The following is a 21,275-nucleotide window of genomic DNA, read 5'->3' on the forward strand; positions in this document are numbered from 1 at the left end:
GATGTCCTGGGTGACTGCCGATTAACTTCCATTCACGTGAATGTGATCTGATCTGCAGCACTACACAATGGACAGAGCTATCTGCTTCCAGCCCCATCCACTGTGCACTTCCAATCCTTGTTTGTGTGCTGTCCGTGGTTAATCCATTTGTCACATCCTTATTTTTATAAGTATTTCTAAATCTGTGTCTTTGGGTCAGTGAAAAATAGTTGAGATGGATTCCATTTTTTTTCATATATAACCATAGACTTGCATTGGTCTGATATATTCATTACGCATCCACATCAGGGACAAACAAATCCAGATGGCATATGAATGTGAAAAACAGATGTGTGAATGATGTCTTAGTGTGGTGACGGTTACCTGTGGACCCACCTGAATTTTGGGTCTGGTCACAGCTGCTACCATTGAGACCCCTTATAGTTAAGTTAGCGAGTGTCTGGTATTGGATCCTCACCGATCTGATACTGATGACCTAAGAATCGGTCATCAATACCGGTATCAAAAGCGTAGAAAACATCTATTATGTGCTCATATTATGGCCACCTGCACACAATGGTATTATAGTCATGATTCTCCTGTGCCCCAGGGGTATTTCTGATAACACCTTATCAGGGAATTGCTATCTATGCAGTATCCTCATATGGTCAGATATTAACTGCATTGCAAACTCCATCTTTTATTAGAAATCTCACGTGTGACTGCAGTAGCAGAGACTGGTGGGCTCATGTCTGTGTCTGTTATAGTTGTCACCTATTGATGTGGTTAACACAGTGAACATATCAGGAAAAGGAAAGGGGGCGATTGTGGTGGTATATACACACCAGTGAATAAAAAGCACTAAATACAACTGAGCTACGGTCATACCTTCATTACCTTTTGTAATTTCGACCGAGTATACCGGCAATTATTGCTTGCAAATTAACCGCATGGGAATGAATGGACCCCAATGTCAGACTGTGATCCTCTAAATCTAGGGAGGAGGTTATGGAAAAAGTATTGTCTATCTAAAGATGAGTGCTAAGTGACTTAAAGACAAGTATCTATTTATGAAGACTGGAATGGTCAACATCAGTCTTCCTATCCCCCTACTCCAGCGTAGAAAGGAGCAGGACTTTTCTCTCTGTATTTTTCGTGCAGAAACCACACGGACCCCATTATAGTCTATGGGGTCCGTGGGTTTCTTTAGGTAACTGCTTTTTTAATGCAGATTAGGATTCTGTTCAGGGGATCCTAACAACCTCTATAACTGGTTTGGAAGAGATTTTGGCGGTGGTGGACTCTTTTTAATCCTAACATTGAAGGCTACTGCAGCCAGACTGTCATGGAGGTGTGGATACAGAGCAGTTACTCACTTCATATGAACAACGCAGCTCTAGTGGAAACCTACACACTAGACTAGAAGCTACTAGTTTTCCGCTGGTGAATATCTACCACAAGATCTGTGACATAGAAGAGTATTACACACAGCACAGCAGGTATGCCATAGGAGGTCTGTGATTGTAATCAGCGTCATTCATTCATGTACGTCATACCAGGTGTAACCAGCTCCTTCCATATAGCGGTGGAACATACGAGAGCCTAGTACGAAAGTGCCAGAGGCAGACATTACAACCGCTTACATAATACAAAGAAGATGATCAATGCACGGTTTATAGGATGGTTTCCATATTGGATTTACAAGATCTATCTTCAGCATCCTTCTTAACGTACATGTACACAGTGCAGATTTTCCATGTGGATTTTCATGTCCAAAATCCACAGAGTAAAATGGTTGCATTTAAAACAATGAGATTTTCTGAATCTGTGCACACAATGCAGATTTCATTTCAGAAATTGACAGATGGTATACATTTTAAAATCTGCAACATGTCATTTCTTTGTGCGGATTTGGTGCAGATTTTGATGCAGATAATCTGCAGCATACACCTTGAGGCTAAGGCCCCCTGTAGAGGGCCACATTACTTTTCACAGAAAGTCTAGTTTTTTTTCTCTGCTTGGAACAGAATACTGAGCGCATTGGTAAGCGGTGAGCTTATAAAAGCACACGGACCCCATAGACTATAACGGGGTCTATGTGTTTTCCGCGTGGTGTCCACAAGGAACATGCGGACATAAAAGTACTTCATAATCTACTTTCCTATCCACATGATTCGTGCAGGCAGCGCGCAGACGGACCCCACTATAGTCTATGGGGTCCATGTGCTTTCACTGCTTACCGCTTGTCAATGCGTTTGGTAGTCCGTTCAGGGGGTCCCCATGCAGACTCCCCCAAACGGATTACCGAATTCAGATGTGAACCAGGCCTTAGCTGCCCATAAGAATCAATCACAGGACAGCTTTCACTTTGTATTCTGCTCCTGAAAAAAGAAAGCTGCCAAGTCATTGTTTGTTATGGGCAAATAAAATAGTTTTGCTTTTAGAGATTTTAAAATAAATCTGCCCCATAGTGTGCTAAGTTCCCTCTTACAAAAGCAAAAAAAACTCCCCATCGCCCCATGATCACAGGACAACTTTGTTTACACATCAGAATCCCCAGATTTTTCCATAATTGTAATCCTCCTCACCATATTGAGGTCTGTGCTCCAGATCCTTTAGGCTTCGCAAATCGAAATCTCATACACACACTGCAAAAAAAAAAAAACAAAACAAAAAACCCTTCTTGCATGGAAAAATGCAGATTTCAAATCCACATCAAAATTATATAATAAAATCTTACAAAAAGTAGCGGCCACTGCAGACGTCTCATCTTTCTGTACAACTATGGCCATTAAGAGTTATTTTGAGAATAGACTATAATGGGGTCCGTGTGCTTGCCACATGCTCCCCGCACGAATCATGCAGGCAGGAAAGTAGATTGTGAACTACTCTCCTGTCCACATGATCTGGCGGCAAGCACACGGACCCTATTATAGTCTATGGGGTCCATGTGCTTTCACTGGCAGACCGCTTGCAGTTTGCGTTCGGTATTCCGTTCGGGGTGGGGGGTCCTCATGCGGACTCCCCCGGTTGGAATACAAATGGAGGCCCGTGACAATAGCTGCGTTGATCAAAGACATTAGACCACTTAGATGTCCCAGTTAAACATGACCAAGGCATCTATTTACCGATGGCCTGAACTACAGAACTTATAAAAATTTATTTTCCCATGTGGTGAATGTAGCATGGAGAGGGAAAGAAATTAAAAAAAAAAAAAAAAAATTAAAAAAAAAGATTGAAAATTTGAAAGGGGTTTTTGATGTTTTGCAATTTTCCAGCCCAAAAAAATTAAAGGAAAATAAATAAAAGCCTCAAAATTCCCCAGAATGATATAAAGTAAAAATAACATCTGGCCCACAAAAAGAGAAGAAATAAAAAAAAAAAAGATTCCTTATATACAGTCCTGCATATGGAAGGGGGAGGGGGGGGGGGGGGGAGAAAAAAAAGTACGGGTGTCAGCATATGGTCCTTAAAGCCTGTTGCTCTCATCCCATAAAGTCCCATGAGTACAATGGACATTTATAATGGTAGTGTGAACCCATCCTAAAAGGATAATCCCTTTAGTATCCAATCAGGATGAGAACAAGATCCACAATGGCCGCCTTAGTGTGTAAATACCCCCCTCCCCCCGGTATCTCCTGCCGGATACAGACAACACCAACACATGGACGAGATACAGATTCCTTTATTTCTTCAGAAGCAGAGTAGAACAGATGACTTTGGTGCACAATGTTATCTATAGAAAATAGGTTGATATTTAACCAATGTATAAAAATAAATTACATGTATCTAAGTGATGTGATGTCTCCATCACGGCCACATATCCCTCAAACGCTCCCCACTATCCCAATGGTCATAAGACCACGTATAGATGTAGCAGAGCTTGTCGCTCAGAAGAGATTATGCCATATTACAATCGGCGTTGTACATAGGACTAAAGGTAGACCTGCATGCAGATGTAGTGCCCCATACAGTGCTGTATAAGATTATATACCCCACAAAAGCAATATACTGTATAGCAAAATCAGCTCTGCTACATCTGTACAGCAAACACAATCTACAGATAATGAAGACAGACCCATCTACAACATTACATCAGATCATCTCCATAGAACACGATACACAGGACATAAAACGATTATTTCTTTAGTAACACTAGAACACGGCGTCTATGATCTTCTATCAGTTTCTAGGAATATAGAATAAAATTAGGCAGATATAAAATAAAAAATAGACAAATTAAATCACTATGGTTATGTGACATTCACTGTATTGTACAACATAGGGGCTGGCCCAGGAGCAGGAAGAGTCCCAAATTTGCACGCAAAGGGCGACTTTTGCAACTGTATTTCTCAATGTGTGGGACTTTAATCCAAAAGGTTGACCAGGGAAATGCCAGTCTTTGTGGTTTCCTTTAGGGGTCATTTGGGTTATACACTGGTACTAGTTTAAAGGAAGTTAATGGAGGAAACAAAATATTAGAAAAACCCCCCACAAAATCCTAGAGCAAAAATATGTGACCCTTATTGTGTGCCAATTCTGCACTTTAGAGCATAGACTACGTGCTAGGTAGACATGCTGCCTATCAACCCCATATAAAAGGCTCCAGACTAAAGCCATAGCCGTATCGTACTGACGGCAGAGTCAGGTCGCAGAATTTGCCTCAATTAGACACCCATAATGCAAATGCCTTTATTGTGCAGGTTGAGGCCAAAAGACACTGACTTTGAATATAATGTTGGCTCCTTTCTGTGAAATCCTGTATTTTTCACTGGCTTCTGTATCCAGAGCTATTCCTGCCTCTCACTGAATGTTACTGTATAATATGTAGAGAGAATGAGGGGAGGGTCACTACAAACAGTTATATCTCAGGCATTAGAAAACTTACAAACTTGGTTTTGGTGCCGTATGAAAAAGGAAATTCTCTTCTTTCATACAACACAAGGCTGCAGTGCTATCTAAATTATTTCCATAAAGATCTGCTTGAAAACACAGTCAGGATTAGGAAAGTTATGCAACTGTATAATATAGGATATAAATATCCCAATCCCGATGGTTTTCAACCTGGAAATAATACAAATAGCAGTGTCACCTTAGTATCCTATGAAAGAAGAGAAGTTCCTCTTTCATGGGACACCAAAGATTGTTCTATATTACACAGTCCCGCACTCCGTAACATTGAGTGAGAGGCAGGAACAGCAAAGGAAAGAGTGAAAAATGCAGGATTTCACAGAAAGGAGACAAAATTTGTTAAAGTATATTACAAAATTTATTAATGACACAAATACTGTCAGGAAATCAAAAGTTGGCCGAAATTTAGTTATGTGTTAAGTGAAGTCGCGTTATGGCCATCTTGTTCAAGAGCATCAGTCACCAAATTTCAGTTTCTGTATACCATGCTAAATATGCTCTATGCTAGGTGACGGCTGCTGTCCTGAATTTGATCTATATACCTTCAAGAGGACCTGTCACCACCTCTACCAACTTGCGCGTCTTACATACTGTCGCTCTACTGACACCAGCGCAGTTGGAATTTTTAAATCTACAGTGTATCCCCCCCCTATGGACAGGATAGGGGATAAACTATAAATTGGTGTGGGTCTGACCCTACTGATCATGAAAGTGGGAGCCCCTTGGACCACTGACGATGTTCTGTCGTGTCAATGTGGGGGATACATTATAAACCTGGAACAAACCATTAAACAAGATGGCTGCTGCTGAATGAGGGGGTTCCACTCTTCTCTAACCCTCTTAGAATATAAGTGACCTCACACATACACCAAAGTAAATGAATGTAACTTTGCAAATATTCATCATTCTGCATGCAGAAGACAGAAAGCTGTCAGACCGGGTCCAGCCGTGAGCGCCGGTGAGTGTTTTACGCTCTCCGCCACAAAACCGGTTTTTTTTTTTTTTTAAAACCGGACACATAGTACTGCATGTCCGACTGTGTCAGATTTAAAAAAAAAAAAAAAAAGCGGTTTCGCGGCGGAGAGCATAAGACGCTCACCGCCACACATCTTTCAAACCCATTCAAATGAATGGGTATGAAAGACTCCTGCAGGTTTCCGTCTTCTGCCTCTGTTTTGTGCAGGAAACGGAAACCTGCAGAACGGAGACCCGGGCGCAGATGTGAACGAGCCCTGACTTCATCTTTTTAGATACACTGGGGCAATAAAAATAAGAACATTTGGGAACAGGTTTAATAAAATTGGGGTAGCAAAAAAATAAATAAATTGCTTGCATTTACCTAGTTTTCTTGAATAGCCTATACAGTTGTTGCTAGTGTTCTAGCACATTGCGTTAATGCCCACAAAGCACTCAGCGCCAAGAAGCAGCCATATTGTGTACTTAAGCGGTCAGAAAGGTATACAAAGGCACATGGATCCTCTGCGACGTTGTACTACAGAGCCATGGGCCTTCTGTGTGCCGCCATAAGGTGCTGTATTACCGGATTATTCTTCTAATAAAGCAGCCGACTGAGCTTGTCATATTTTATTTTCTGTCCGATTCATACATGTGAAACCAGAGGCGTACGGAGGTACAGTATGGCCCTATATAGGTCTACGTGCCCTACTGTGCTGTATGGACCTGTAACACAAACATGTAATGGAATAGCAACGCTACTGACAACTGAGTAGCGCCATACCTTTATAATAAGGGATACTATAAAAAAGAAAGAAAAAAATATATATATTTGGGAAAAGCATGGATTTGCGCATTCTGGATGAAACTTTTTATGCTTTCCCCTCCCCCACCACTAAGAGCCGACATGAATAAACAGAAACGAGTAAGAAGTAAAGACAGGATGTATAAATAGTTAAATTTTTCGTATAAACAAAAGATCTATAATATAATACACTTTACATGGACGGTTTCACCATTTACCATGACCAAGTCCTTTTATTTTTGCGTCGCTGGATGTCATAGGTCATAGAGAAGCTTTAGAGCGCGCCCTTCAGGCGATTCAAGTCACTGTATGAACAGGATGAAGGATAATCACCTAAGCAAATAAAAGCCGTAATTTATGTGCAAAATCTGCCATGAAGATCGCAAATGGTGGGAGTAAGGCGACGGCCCCCCGATCAATACTGCACACTAAGAATACACAGGGAGAGTAGCAGCAAAACTGGTGTGAATCCTCCCATTAAGCTACAAGAAAAGCTCTTCAGCCACAGAAAGAACTTCTCCAGCCATGGGCGGATCCTGTGGATGATCGGTGGGAACCTAAAACTCCTCGTGAACGTTGCGAGCGTAGTCCATCAGTTTGCTGCCTGTAAAGTATTCGCTGTATTTCAGGATCTCTTCTAGGCTCAAGTGATGATTTTGGTTTTCATCTGCCACAGCGATCATCTGTTTGGCTTCGTTCAGAGCATTGTACTCATTCATGGGGTCCATGTACTCCTGTAAAAAGACACGTCATGGTGAAGTATATAAATCCTGGCATGTCAGCCAGACCAGCTTGTTATCAGAACCAAGTCATTACAAGGGTATGTATGTAGCAGAGTGGATTGTGCTACAAATTCAATGGCAACTCCTTAAAGGGATTCTACCATTAAAATCAAATTTTTGGTCCCTAACACGTAAGAATAGACTTAAGAAAGGCTATTCGTCTCCTACCTTTAGATGTCTTCTTGGCACCTCCATTCTGTAGAAATCTCAGTTTTCACCGGTATGCAAATGAGTTCTCTCGCAGCACTGGGGGCGTCCCCAGCGCTCAAACAGCACTGGAGGCATCCCCAATGCTGCGAGAGAACTCTCCAGCGCCGCCTCCATCTTCTTCAGGAAAGGGTCTTCTTCGCGTCTTCTTCCAGCACTGGCTTCAAACTTCTAGGCCTCAGGTAGAGCCAATTGTGCATGCCCGCTGGCCACGTGAAAATGGCCGCTTACAGTACTGTGTAAGTGTTCATTTTCTTGTGGCTGATGGGCATGCGCAGTCGGCTTTGCCCTAGGCCTAGAAGTTTGAAGCCAACTCCCGGACGAAGATGCGAAGAAGACCCGTTCCTGAAGAAGATGGAGACAGCGCTGGAGAGTTCTCTCGCAGCATTGGGGACACCCCCTGTGCTGTGAGAGAACTAATTTGCATACCGTCAAAAACTGGGATTTCTACGGAACGGCGGCGCGGAGAACACATCTAAAATAGGAGTCGAATAGCCTTTCTTAATGCTATTCCTATGTGGACAAAAAATTCGATTTTAATGGTAGAATCCCTTTAATTTATTTTCACTACAACTTGCATCCCAATGCCAAAAAGCCCCGTCACTGTCCCTCTAGGAAATGAAACTAAACTAGAGCAGCAACAGGTAGGAGTAAAAGCTGCCGCAGAGTCTCAGGGTTAACACCTCAAGGGGTTCTCCAAGGTTTTATAAATCGGGCAAAACTAACCAGAAAATTACATGAGCTCACTCTTCAGCATATGACCATTTTATGGACACCTGTCACCTACATATTATCTGTATGTTAAGAATTTTTTTTATTCTTTTCTTAAAGCAACAAGAACAAGGTCCTCAGATATGCAGAGAACAGACTGGTTTTAGTTTTGGCAGCTGGGGGAGGGCAGGCAGGGCATGGTGACTGTACAAGCCTGGACTCTGGGACCTAAATGGTACCTGTCATGAGGAAGTAGGCCCTAGAAATGCCATCCATCTGTGGTACAGGACAATAGGATCACAATGCTTTTTTGTTTTTTTTTAAATTGTGGCAGGTTCGCATCATGCAGAAAAAGAACCCTGAATGTGGCATCTCATTGCCTTTACAAAGGGTCTTCCCATCTCGCCGTATATAGCTATATCCATAGTATAGCCTAATAGATGCAATTCCCACCTCTGCGACCATCAATTTCGATAATAGTGCCATAATCATGACCGTAAGTGAATGGAGAGGGGTAAAATAGATCTGCATCTACTAGTTATTTAAGACATATACTATGGACATAAGCCATAAATGCTGACATGAGAATATTGCTGTAAAGGAGCCACACTGGCCAGCTCCTCTACTGGCATGCATGGTGTCCTGATAGGGTGGAGAGACCACATTACAAGCCATGTCTTATCTTCCCTGTAATCTAGCAGCCTTATCATCCTTTCCCAAACACATCAGATGCTCGGCCAGGCCCATTGAAATTGTGTTGGCAGACAAACGTGTTGGGACTGCTTAAGAGCCCATTTTCAGGGCATGATCCAAAGAGTCTCCAGTTACGCCAGGTTCACAGTAGCGCCGTGCTCTCCATCGTTCGGCTCTGCCAGGGGACCCCAACAACGGAGGGCCTGACCACTAAAACAGAGGTTACCCACTGGTGGACTCCATTGAAGATAAGTGTGTGTTTCGTGTAGGACTTTTCTATCCACTGATTCTCTGCAGTTCCTACGATGTAAACTCAGCCTTATTCATACATAATAGGTCTTTCCTTCAGATAGGGTGCTAGCCTTTCCATAAGTTGTGTGTGGTATTACTCCATTGGAACAATACCAGAGGCAACTCGTGGCCAGGTGTGGTACAGTTTCAGAAATAAAGCAGCCCCTCTAACTTCTGATATTTTTAAGGAGGTGCCCAAGTCTGTCTATAGACCATACCGCCCTCATCGAACTTACCTCCAGCTCTTCCATTGTAACAATGCCATCATGGTCGGAATCGATAACCTCTTCAAACTCTTTCTTTCTGTCTTTGACCCATTCATCATCAATATCCTGAGCCTGTTTGTTCTCTACTGTGCCCATAGGAAGCGAGATGAACTCCGATAAAGTCAGCTTTTTATCTCCATCCTGGTCTGTGGAGAAGACAGAACGTCAACAGGCAATACAACTACAACATAAGTTGGAATAACTCATCCTTGAGGTTATCCAGGAGGATATAACATGGCGGCTTTCTTCTTCTCAGGTAGAGACATCTTATCTGATGGCCACATGGCCATGCTACAACCCATACAAATGCAGCATGACCAAGTGACTAGATCCTGGGAAGAAGACAGCAGGCAGGTTTTACGAGGATAACCCCCTTTAAAGGGATCCTATCATTGAAAGTCATTTTTTTCAGCGTACCACGTAGGAATAGCCTTAAGAAAAGCTCTTCGTCTTCTACCTTTCATAGTCTTCTCCAGGCCCACGTTCGCCTACAATCCCAGCTCTTGTCTGTATGCAAATTAATTCTCTCGCAGCATTGGGGGCTGGGTGACAGTGAAATGCATGCGCAAGTCGTCTCTCGTGGGCAGAGCCATTTTTTTAGTGGCCGGCCGCATGTGCACGCATGCGCAGTACGCTACTGTAGGTCATATACGGCTGGCCACCAAAAAAATGGCCGCCCGCATGTGAAGTTGACTCTGCCCACAGGCAGAGACGACTTGCGCATGCGTTTCACTCTTACCCAGCCGGAAGAAGATGGTGAAGACGATGTTCCTGACGAAGATGGAGGTGGTGCTGGAGCGAGTTCTCTCACAGCATTGGGGCCGCCCCCAATGTTGTCTCAGTGTGGAGGACCGCCCCCAATGCTGCGAGAGAACTAATTTGCATACCGACAAGAACTGGGATTGTAGGCTAACGGGGGCACGGAGAAGACGAGGAAAGGTAGGAGACGAATAGCCTTTCTTAAGGCTATTCCTACGTGGTACTCAGAAAAAAAATGACCTTCGATGATAGGATCCCTTTAATACATCACATGACCCATTTCTGTGGGTATATATCCACAAAACCAAAACTACAAAACCAATATAACTAAAAAAGTAATTTTACTGTCCCTGATTGACTTCTATTGAACCCAATGGATATATGTGGCCTTGAGAGCCACATAAATGGTGAGTCTGTGTCACAAAGAGTGCGTCATGGGGGTCCTGGTAGTTAGTTGGACCACCACTAATAAGGATTAGTCTAGCGTGGAAAACCCCTTTGACAGACTAAGATGCATCACAATGAGAAGTGGCATTTTAAAGCGCAGATAGTTCAGTTTTTCTGTTACTGAGTAAATAAGGTCACAAGGGTTCTTCCCTAATTTTACACTGTGTCACTGCATACAGCGCTGCATGTGACAGATACGACATGTCAAGTAACATGACTCGTGTGTAACGGTGTAATGTCCCCTCATATGTCAAATGACATCAGCTCCTGTCTCCGCAACATCAGAATCTTCTCTCGTCACTGACCTAACCCTGGGTGTCACTGACAAGAACTCAAATAAGATATAGAACATAAAATATACTATAATAATCTATTATACAGGGGACCCACAAAGTAGGAAGTTATTATGGCAGAAGGATCCTTGGCCTGGCACAAGTGTGGAGGAGATATGCTTGATAGTAGTATTTCTATTTATTTTGCAGAGAAAAATACCTTTGTGTTATTGAAAAGAAAAAAATATGAAAAAATAACAATGTTTGTATAACAATATATTAGAATACTAGTATAATGTATAACAGGGGTGGGCAATTCATTTTCCCATGGGGCTGCATAAGAAATTGAAACTATTCTAGAGGGCCATGAGCGCCGTGGCAAATTTAGCTCCACCCACTTCTATGTTGACTCCACCCATTCTCAATCATCTTTCCATGTGCCCCCACACAGTATAATCCTCCTACAGTGACCTGTACACTACATGCCTCCACATTATAATGTTCCCTTACAGCTGCCCCACAGTATTAAAGGGGTACTCCCACGTCGCATACTTACCCGTCTTCGTTCCTCTAAAATCTTCTGTCTTCCGGCTTTGTCTCGTCATTGGTGGGCGGGGTCACATATGCAAAGTCAAGCGGCGAGATGCCGCCAGCCCTGCGTGCGCGCTCATACACCAGTCTACCCTTCACAATGCAAATACAGACCCGACACCCTGCGGGTCTGTATTAGCACTGTGAAGGCTAGACTGGTGTATGAGCTTGCATGCAGGGCCGGCGGCATCTCGCCGCTTGGCTTTGCATATGTGACCCCGGAGCGGAATAACAGCATCGCTTCTGCCGCTGCTGGCTTCATGCAGGGCAGAAGCATAGCGATGTGCCTGTGCCGTCGTCTAACAGTCCCCAGCATCTGCCTATTACAGCGGATGCCGGGGAGTTAGATGCTGGCACAGGTGAAGCCAACAACATCGCTATGTGCCTGCCCTGCATGAAGACAGCAGCGGCAGAAGCGATGCTGTTATTCCCCTCCTCCGCCCCCCCGCCCCGGAATAGCAGCATCGCTTCTGCCGCTGCTGTCTTCATGCAGGGCAGAAGCATAGCGATGTTGCTGGCTTCACCTGTCCCCCAAAGGGTAAACTACCCCCCCCCCCCCCCCCTCCAGGCTCGCTCCCGTGTACTTAGCCCCTCCTCCCTCCCCCCTGAGAGCAGGCAGGCACATCACTTGACTCAGGTCAGGGCTGTGGCCACAAAAAAATGAATAAAGTGAAATAGTGGCCAAACAAAGCAGTTTTGCTGAAGCAGTGTATTTAGGAAAAGTCTTACATTCGCATTTACAAGCATTATAGATAGGATCCTTGTGACGGGACAACCCCTTTAAGTCCCTCTCCTGGTGCTCCACTTTAAACTGGTGGAAACTACAGGGGACATTAAACTCGGGCAGCTGGAAGCAACAATTAAACTGTAGGGGTAGCTGGAGGGTGACATTAAACTGGGGGCAACTGGAGGCAGACAGGTCCCCCTCCAGCTACCTGCACGGTTTAATGCCCCCTCCAGTTGTCCCCAGTTTAAGTGCCCCCTTCATCTACCCACAGTATCATGCCCCCCCCTCCATTTCTCTACCAGTTTCATATCCCCCTTCATCTGCCTCATTTCATGTCCCCCCTCCATCTCTGCCCCAGTATAACATTCACCCTCCATCTCTGCCCCAGTATAACATTCCCCCTCCATATCTGCCCCCAGTATAACATTCCCCCTCCATATCTGCCCCCAGTATAACATTCCCCCTCCATATCTGCCCCCAGTATAACATTCCCCCTCCATATCTGCCCCCAGTATAACATTCCCCCTCCATATCTGCCCCCAGTATAACATTCCCCCTCCATATCTGCCCCCAGTATAACATTCCCCCTCCATATCTGCCCCCAGTATAACATTCCCCCTCCATATCTGCCCCCAGTATAACATTCCCCCTCCATATCTGCCCCCAGTATAACATTCCCCCTCCACATCTGCCCCCAGTATAACATTCCCCCTCCACATCTGCCCCCAGTATAACATTCCCCCTCCATATCTGACCCAGTATAACATTCCCCCTCCATATCTGCCCCCAGTATAACATTCCCCCTCCATATCTGCCCCCAGTATAACATTCCCCCTCCATATCTGCCCCCAGTATAACATTCCCCCTCCATATCTGCCTCTAGGTTACTCAGGCACAGACACACACTATTCACTCTGCATCTCACATCCCCCCTCCCTCCACTCTCAGTACCTTAGGACACACACCACATGTCTCCATCTTCTTGCACTGTCCTGTTGGCACTAAGAAATGCCTCCCTAGTCAAGCTATGCGGGCCAGACTGAATCAGTCAGGGGGCCGGATATGGCTCGCGGGCCGTACATTGCCCAGGTCTGATGTATAATATCACTTTGCCCATTAGCCATTTTTGTACAGTGTTGAATCATTGGGGCAGAATTAGGTGGGTTTTTTTTTTAAATCCCTATACACCTATATTATAAAAACTTTGGGGGACAATTTAACAGTAAACTTTCTATTATTACATATTTCTCCAGACGTGTGGAATCGAGGGATTAAGGGGGGGGGGGGGGGGGATTCTGCTTCACGATCATCGATCATCTGAAATTCCACCATGTGGGAGAAAAAAAAAACAAAAAACATCTTCCTTTGAGGAACCGTAAAGTGAATCTAAGGCGCCATTCAGATCACGCTTTATAAATACTTTTATTATATCAGTTGAGTGAATGCAAAATAGAAACGGATACAAGTAGCTGGTCATTCGTTTACATAGACAACAGGGTTCACAAAAAGAACCGTAACTGATCACCGCCCCCCTCCCGACCACCCCATACTTTGGTGTCTATCCAAAAAGACGTACAGAAATGGATCCTTTTTTTTTTCCTTTTTGCATCTATTAAAAAGATTAAAGCCCTGATCTGAACGGAGCCTAAGTCTGCTAGGACCCAGTAGACTACACTTGTTAGTAGTTCGCAGCTCTTGCAACTCCCCGGCACATGATCGCCAGGACTGGAGTAGCAGCCATTGTTGCCTTCACCCCCCTCCATATACATGGTGCCCATAGAGAGTCATGTATACAGCCATCAGGCGGGTAGAGAAGGTCTCGCTCCTCTCCCGCACCATCTCTCTGCAGTTCACAACCTACCTCCAGAATATAGAGTACTGGGGCGCTATGAGGAGAACTCTCCCCATTTGCTATATAAGTATATACAGTTTGTATGCCTCCTTCTGTAACACACAGAAGACAATGAACCCTGCGCATATTACAGAAGTTGTTTTCCCTCCTAAGTGAGCCATTTCCTCAGTAGTATTCTGCGCTGTCTTACCACAAGATCATTGCTATCAGTGCTGTGGTAACCAGACTGACTAAGCCGTACCTGTCACCGGGGAGGTGGGCACATGGGGCGAGTCATATTTTCCACTCTCTAGTGTTTGCAGATTCATGTACATGATACTCGTATTTACCAAAAGTATTCAGCAAACTCTGTAAGATACCTTAAAGGGGTTGAGCAGGGCATGAAAATATGGCTGCTGCATTCTCCGTAGGAAGGGATATCATGCCCTTTGGTTGCATGGCAATGCCACATATCCATCCCAATAAAATGAAGGGGACTGAGCTGCAGCATGGCCATGTGACCAACAGAAATGATGTCACTTCCCGAGAAGAAGGAGGCAGCCATGTTTTCGAAGTCTTGCTCAACCCCTTTAAATGGGTTTTAGATAAATAGCTTTATAGCACGGCAATAAATACACCATATAATGAAAGACCATTGAGGACCACGAGAGAAGCTGAGAACGAGTGAGGCCTAACGCCAAGGCTAACAGTGATGGAGAGATATCCTGTCAACCCTTATCTGAGAACAGGGACTGAGACCATTTTGTGGAAAACTTAAGGTAGAATTACATTGCGATCCCTACTCATTGCCTTTAAATGTTCCATTCTTAAATACCCTTGGGATAGGTATAGTTCACCGAATAAATGATGGACATATGATGCGTGCCTATGCATGAAGTCTCTAAGCAAGACCCCACAATTATCCGTTTATAGTATCAGCGTTAGAGTTCAGGTATAACCTAACCACATAGCGCTTACTTATAGAACATCCCTGACGTATACCATAAGCACTGACACATTTCACTATAAACATTTCACCACCCTCATGACCAGCAGTTCTCAGCTCCGTACTCCATATAGTGGCCACAACAGGTACTGCAGATCAGCTCCTGTTCCCTTGAATGGAACCTAACTTGCCGCTAAACAGAGAACAGCACTGTCTGCTTCCTGCTCCATTCTCTGTATCAGCTGCTGAGAACACCTAAGTGGTGAGGATGGCGGGAGTCAAACCCTCGCAGATATGATATTTAGGATAGATCAGCAATATTTTAGCTCAAAAAACAGCTGCAACACATTTTTATATACACTCTCTGCTTCGGACATATATAGCTGATTTCCAACCACAATTATGGTGTGGTGCAAAGTAAATGGGGGGTTGCATTTCTGTGCTCTCAGGTACCTCCCAAGACATCACTACTTACCCTGGAAGTGAAGGACAGGTCCATATCATCTCTGTATACTTGCATTACACTACTGCACTAGTATCAGCCTGTGCGGTCAGCATGTTACTAACAGCTGTCCCAGATCCTATGCTGTGTATCCATAGAGAATAGGCTCTTACACAGGAGAGAATAAGGAACAGCTGTCATGTGACTATATAGGGGGGGGGGGGGGGGGGAATTATGTGGCCCCTTACTTCAAAGAGTCAGATGAGCGAAGAGAAGGCTACTGGCTGGGTAAGGGGTGCAATGCATCTGCAGTGCTTTATAGTCTGGCCCAGTGAGGAGACTGAATCTGCACCTAGATATCCTTATCAGCTGCCAAGTGTATCTACAGTATATAAACTCTAGAGAGTTTCTTATATAATCTGCCCAGTATATTATACTGATATATAGCCCGGTTGAGATGACTACGAGTATATGAATGAAATACAATGAGTATACTTTGCCATGCCAGGGCCCAATTGGCTTAGGCGCCCACTGGGGAATTCAACTGTTCACAAGTCCAATTCTGCCCACAGCAGGGAACGAAAGCAACCAATGGCAACTTGTAAGGAGATAACCCCATGTATTTAAGATTAAGAATGTGATCTGAGATCTTCGCCAAGCACAAGCAGGCCTATATATGTTAAATATTCTCACCTAGGTCCCGAATGATTTCTTTCACCATGAATTTGAGCATCCCCTGGCTGTGCTCTGGATGCAGAAAAGACAGGAACTCCTCTTCGTTCAGTTGATGGTCGGCCGGAGGATTGTCGGCTTGAAACCAGCGGTCTTTAAGGTTATCCAATACTTCCTGTGCTGTAAGAGAAAAGGAAATGTGATAAACATCCCAATATCTTCTGGTGAGGTGAATATATCAAAATCTAGTGACCAGTGACCTCTCTCTATAGGACGGCTTCTTTACAAAGTAACAGAATTACTAAGTCTTTCGGTTTCGACAAATGAAGCTTATCCATTGTGTAATGAAACGTTATACACTTTTCTAAAAAAAAACTTTCTGTATCAATTCGTCATTCGGTAGTTAGTGTTATACACAGAATGAGATTACGTACCGTACATGACTAGTGACAGACTAGAGTTCAATTTCAATGGGTCACCCAGGATTAGAACAATATGGCAACTTTTCTTTACAAACAGCACCATACGTGTCAGATGGACCCGCTCAAATACAATTCAGTCCTTTTGTGTATCAGGGAGTCAGGCTTTAAGCAGCACCTGTCAATCCAGAACTGACTAATCCAAGTGTAAGTCACGTAGTCTGAGTAAGAACATAAGTGTAATGTCCGTTAATAAGAAGAGAAAAACTGCAAGAAATGAAAGTTCTGCCAGTAAAACGAGAGTGCACAGACATTGCTACCAGTATCATCCCACTGCCACATTCACTTACCACCATGTCCTCCTTCTTGCTGTTGCTGGTCCAATATCTACCTTGCCATAGCACTCTGACATCATCAAAGTCACCAACCATAGTCTGACCAGTCGGTGGAAACGCAATAAGTAGTATCCATTGGAAATGTGCTTGAATTGAGCATGGCCGAAGAAGGCTGTATTGTGATGGGTGCATGTAGGGTGCTGTGGACAAAAGTAAGGTGGTGCACCTGGGTACTGTTACATAGTAGGGGAATGAGGGGCACTGAAAAATTTGTTTTCTTAGGCCTGTTACCCCAATATTATAAAGTGATATCGCTAGGATATGATCAATGGGGATCGGACCACTGATAAAGTGATTTAGAGCTGTGCCCTCTTCTATGCAGACCACCTGGTTGTGCAGGGGAACAGCAGACTGCTCCATTTACTCACCGGGTATGGCTGTGTAGTCTGTAGGCCAAACCACTGACCCCAAATACAATTTTTCAACAGCCTGACTGTGACTCCTACTTTAATGGCTTAGAGCCATGGTCAGACAGAAGCAGTAAAATATAAAAACATGTAAATATATCTAACTAATTACACAATATTAAAATTTACATAATTAAAAAACATTTTATTTTGAAGCCAGAGCGGGTAACTTTTTCGGACTCAGACTTTACCCAAAACTGATCCTCACTAACTACACAAGCCAGCAGCTAGTGAATACTGAGCACCCCACTATATGCAGGCAATGATCTTACTACTGTATAATACTGCCTAGCACTAATTCAGTTCGTGACCAATTTACAGGATTTTGTATCAAAAAGGAGAAAAATATTGGAAGTGCCCACTCTATTGTCCCACAGCTGGAGCAGTGCCCACCCCCTGTGAGATCAGATCACCTTCTGAAGATTCCTTCTAAAATATAAATATATATATATATATATATATATATATATATATATATATAAAATATATACACATGTGGCTGTACAGTTTTAACTTGATACCTTGTTATTACCGTCATGACTCAAAGCGATTGAGAAGGAAACTGAACCGACGCCAACTCATTTATTTCCCACACTGTACAGGGAAAGGAAGTGCCTTTGGTGACAACTACTTTCCAAAAATGAAAAATAAAAATTCCCTTCACCCTCCTGATCGATCTCCTGTCAATAGACTTTGAAAACAAGCAACGGATTGAAAAACATTTGGGTGGGTTAAAAAAGGGTTGTCTATTTGTTTCAGTATATGGCCACCAGAATAATCAGATGATCGCCCCTAAACCTGAAGGCCCCTCATTCTAAACAGCTCACTTTGGCAGGACACCCAGCAGCCAGACAGGAGGCTACAGGAACATGTAGTATTACATGGTGTCCATTTCCAAGGAATGGCTGACCATGTAATAGACAGTTGGCTTGAGTTCCCTTGAATGGGAGACACTATGATAGCCACCGCCAAGGTAGTACTGACTGTAGTGGTGACAGGGGCAATGCAAAGGGGCCCAGGAGCTGGTGCCAGAAATTATCTTCATGTATGATACTTTAATACTTCATATCCAGCCATACATTGTATGACGAGTCTGGTTTCATAGTACAATCGTCCTGTGAAGACCATTGTATCCTGAAAATATTGTACCTTGAGGCCATTGCGACTTTAAGGACCGCTGTATACAGGAGACATCCCTCTCACATTACCCAACCAGTGTTCCCAGTGTCAGACTGTAGGGACATTCCCTTTTAACAAGGGGAAATTTGTAAATTTGACTACAAGTTTTCAGAAGTCACAACAGAGGAAAGACAACACGAGTTACAAAAAGATCACTCCAAAATTTACTAAAATACTATAAATGTGCATCTTATTTTCTTAGAAATAGCCCATAGGTAAGAAGGAAAGGAGCAGGTCACCTGACAATACTTCACTGTGACCTGAGGCGGCGCCATACTTAAGTCTGAAATTCAGCATGAAACTTACTTTCTTCATCAATCTTCAGCTCTTCATTGTTCTTAACTTTCTCAGCAATTTCCTTTTCATTGAAGCCTTTGCTGGCCAGGAACTTGACCTTGTACTCGTCCCACGACACGTGTCCTGCATAACACATGAATGCAATACTAAGAAGCGAAATAGAAAGTGCATCCTAAAAAGACAGCATAAGGGGAATTAGAACCATGTGGAGTGAGAGACCTATAAGGAACGACATCAGCTGCACCCTCACCGATCAGCAATTCACCTTCTATCCATAGAATAAAGGATAGATCTTATTTGAAGCATAGCCCATTCGGAAAATGATCTGGTGAAGAGTTATGTTCACTTACATGGTATAGCGCCACCAGCTGTTCAAAGTGAATATCCACGTGCAAGCAAACACGCTCACCTGACTCTCCCCATAGTGCTCCTCTGTTCACTGCCGGGCAGCCTATAACCTAATGGCTTCCACAGCAAGTCTAAAGACAGTTTCTTCATCGATATGGCATCTGATCATGCAGCTCTTGTATCTGCACCAGAGCCAGACCCTCAATGGCAAAGACAGTAGAAAACTGTCCAACCAATTGCCAGACTCCATGGGTGACCACCCAATAATCTGGAATATTAGATAATACAGGTTTAGATTTGTATAATAGAAAGTCATTACCATCATTATCTGGATCTACTGCTCGGAAATGAAGTTTATTCTCCTTTACGGCCTCCTGAAAATGCTCCTCGGTCTTCTCCATGATCCAGCGCTGCATTTCTTGTGCACTGATTTGCTTGTCCTTATTCCTGTCCACCCTTAAAGAGAAAGCCAAAAACATAAGAATACGTCTGCTACATACAACCATAATGCAATGACAGAGGGCAGCACTGCACACAAATGGTACTTAATAGCCCAGCTCAAGAAGGGTTAAAGGGGTTGTCCCATCACAAGGATCCTATCTATACTGCTTGTTAATGTGGATGTAAGACTTTCCCTAAATACACTGCTTCAGCAAAACTGCTTTGTTTGTCCACTATCTTACTTTATTCAATTCTTTGTGGCCACAGCCCTGACTTATCTGCTCCTGAGTCAAGTGATGTATCTGCTGCTCTCAGGGGGGAGGGAGGAGGGGCTAAGTGCATAGGAGCGAGCCTGTGTATCTAGCTATTCCTGTGTCTGCACCACGTGACCTTCCTGCTCCAGAGAGAGGAGGGGAGCTGCTTTCATTTCTGGACTCGTCTTCTGTTCTCCCAGTTATCAGGCTAGCTAATACAATTGTGTTCCTTATGGCAGAGATAGGCAGTCTCTGTATGTAACACAGAATGGAGTTGCTGCTGCCTGTACATCATAGTCCAATATTGTGCATATAGTGTTTAAGGACCTTTGATGACATGGCCCTTCAGCTGCCCCATAGAATCACGCTATGCGGTGGGCGGAGCTACACAGTAATTTTGGGGCGGAGCTAAACGGCAGGATGCATGTGAAACCCCGCCCACCAAATGATGCAAGAAACCAGGAAGAAAGAAGATTTTACAGCAGTCAAGACTGGTGAGTATGCGACGTGGGAATACCCCTTTAATTCTTTATTTTACTCATTTACATAGTGCCAACATACTCCAAGGCAGAGTATATAGACTGTCATTACTCACATCGCTCCCTGTCCGCAATACAAAGTCTGTAACGGGGTCCCCACTTACCATCTATAATACTGGTCTTGTAGTATAGAAAGGCCTTTGGACTCCTTTAGGCTCCAGCGCCTGGTAGTGGTTGCTACCTCGGAACCCCCTATAGCTATGCCCCTGATTCGAGCCCAGGACACCAGTGATGCAAGACCACGCTAGCCACTGAGCCCTAAGGCCTCGTTCACATCAGCGTTCGTATTCCGTCCGGGGAAGTCCGCATGAGGACCCCCCAAACAGAATAATACTGAATTCAACTGCAAGCGGTGTGCCAGTGACAGCACATGGACCCCATAGACTATAATGGGTTTCATGTGCTTGCCGCCAGATCTCTGCAGGGATCATGCGAACAGGAAAGTAGTTCACAGTCTATTTTCTTGTCTGCATGTTACATGCGGGCAGCGCACGGACCCCATTATAGTCTATGGGGTCCATGTGCTTTTACTGCATCCCCTGAATGGACTACCCCTTGCGTTCGGTAGTCCATTCAGGGGGTCCCCATGCAGACTCCCCCAGATGGAATACCAACGCAGATGTGAACCAAGCATAACACTTTGTTAAAAAAATAAATAAAAGTAGAAAAAGAACCAAGATCTTATGTAAATATTTACAGTGTTAAAAAGA

The 21,275-nt window shown here is 44.0% G+C and overlaps 1 protein-coding gene across 2 annotated transcripts in view; it reads right to left on the bottom strand.

Annotated features, from left to right (window-relative positions):
* Positions 1-3,647: 3,647 nt before the first annotated feature.
* The window catches only part of SDF4 (stromal cell derived factor 4), a 32,483-nt gene continuing 14,855 nt past the window's right edge, over positions 3,648-21,275 (bottom strand). For both annotated transcript variants that reach the window (XM_075277665.1, XM_075277666.1), the window contains exons 3-7: positions 19,651-19,787; positions 18,993-19,106; positions 16,308-16,466; positions 9,570-9,745; positions 3,648-7,383 (exon numbers count right to left, since the gene is read on the bottom strand). In XM_075277665.1, the coding sequence (XP_075133766.1) occupies positions 7,207-7,383; positions 9,570-9,745; positions 16,308-16,466; positions 18,993-19,106; positions 19,651-19,787 (763 nt within the window). In that variant the 3' untranslated portion in view covers positions 3,648-7,206. The remainder of the gene's footprint in view (positions 7,384-9,569; positions 9,746-16,307; positions 16,467-18,992; positions 19,107-19,650; positions 19,788-21,275) is intronic.

Source organism: Leptodactylus fuscus, chromosome 6 (genome assembly GCF_031893055.1).
Source record: "Leptodactylus fuscus isolate aLepFus1 chromosome 6, aLepFus1.hap2, whole genome shotgun sequence".
NCBI classification, from domain to species: Eukaryota; Metazoa; Chordata; class Amphibia; order Anura; family Leptodactylidae; genus Leptodactylus; species Leptodactylus fuscus.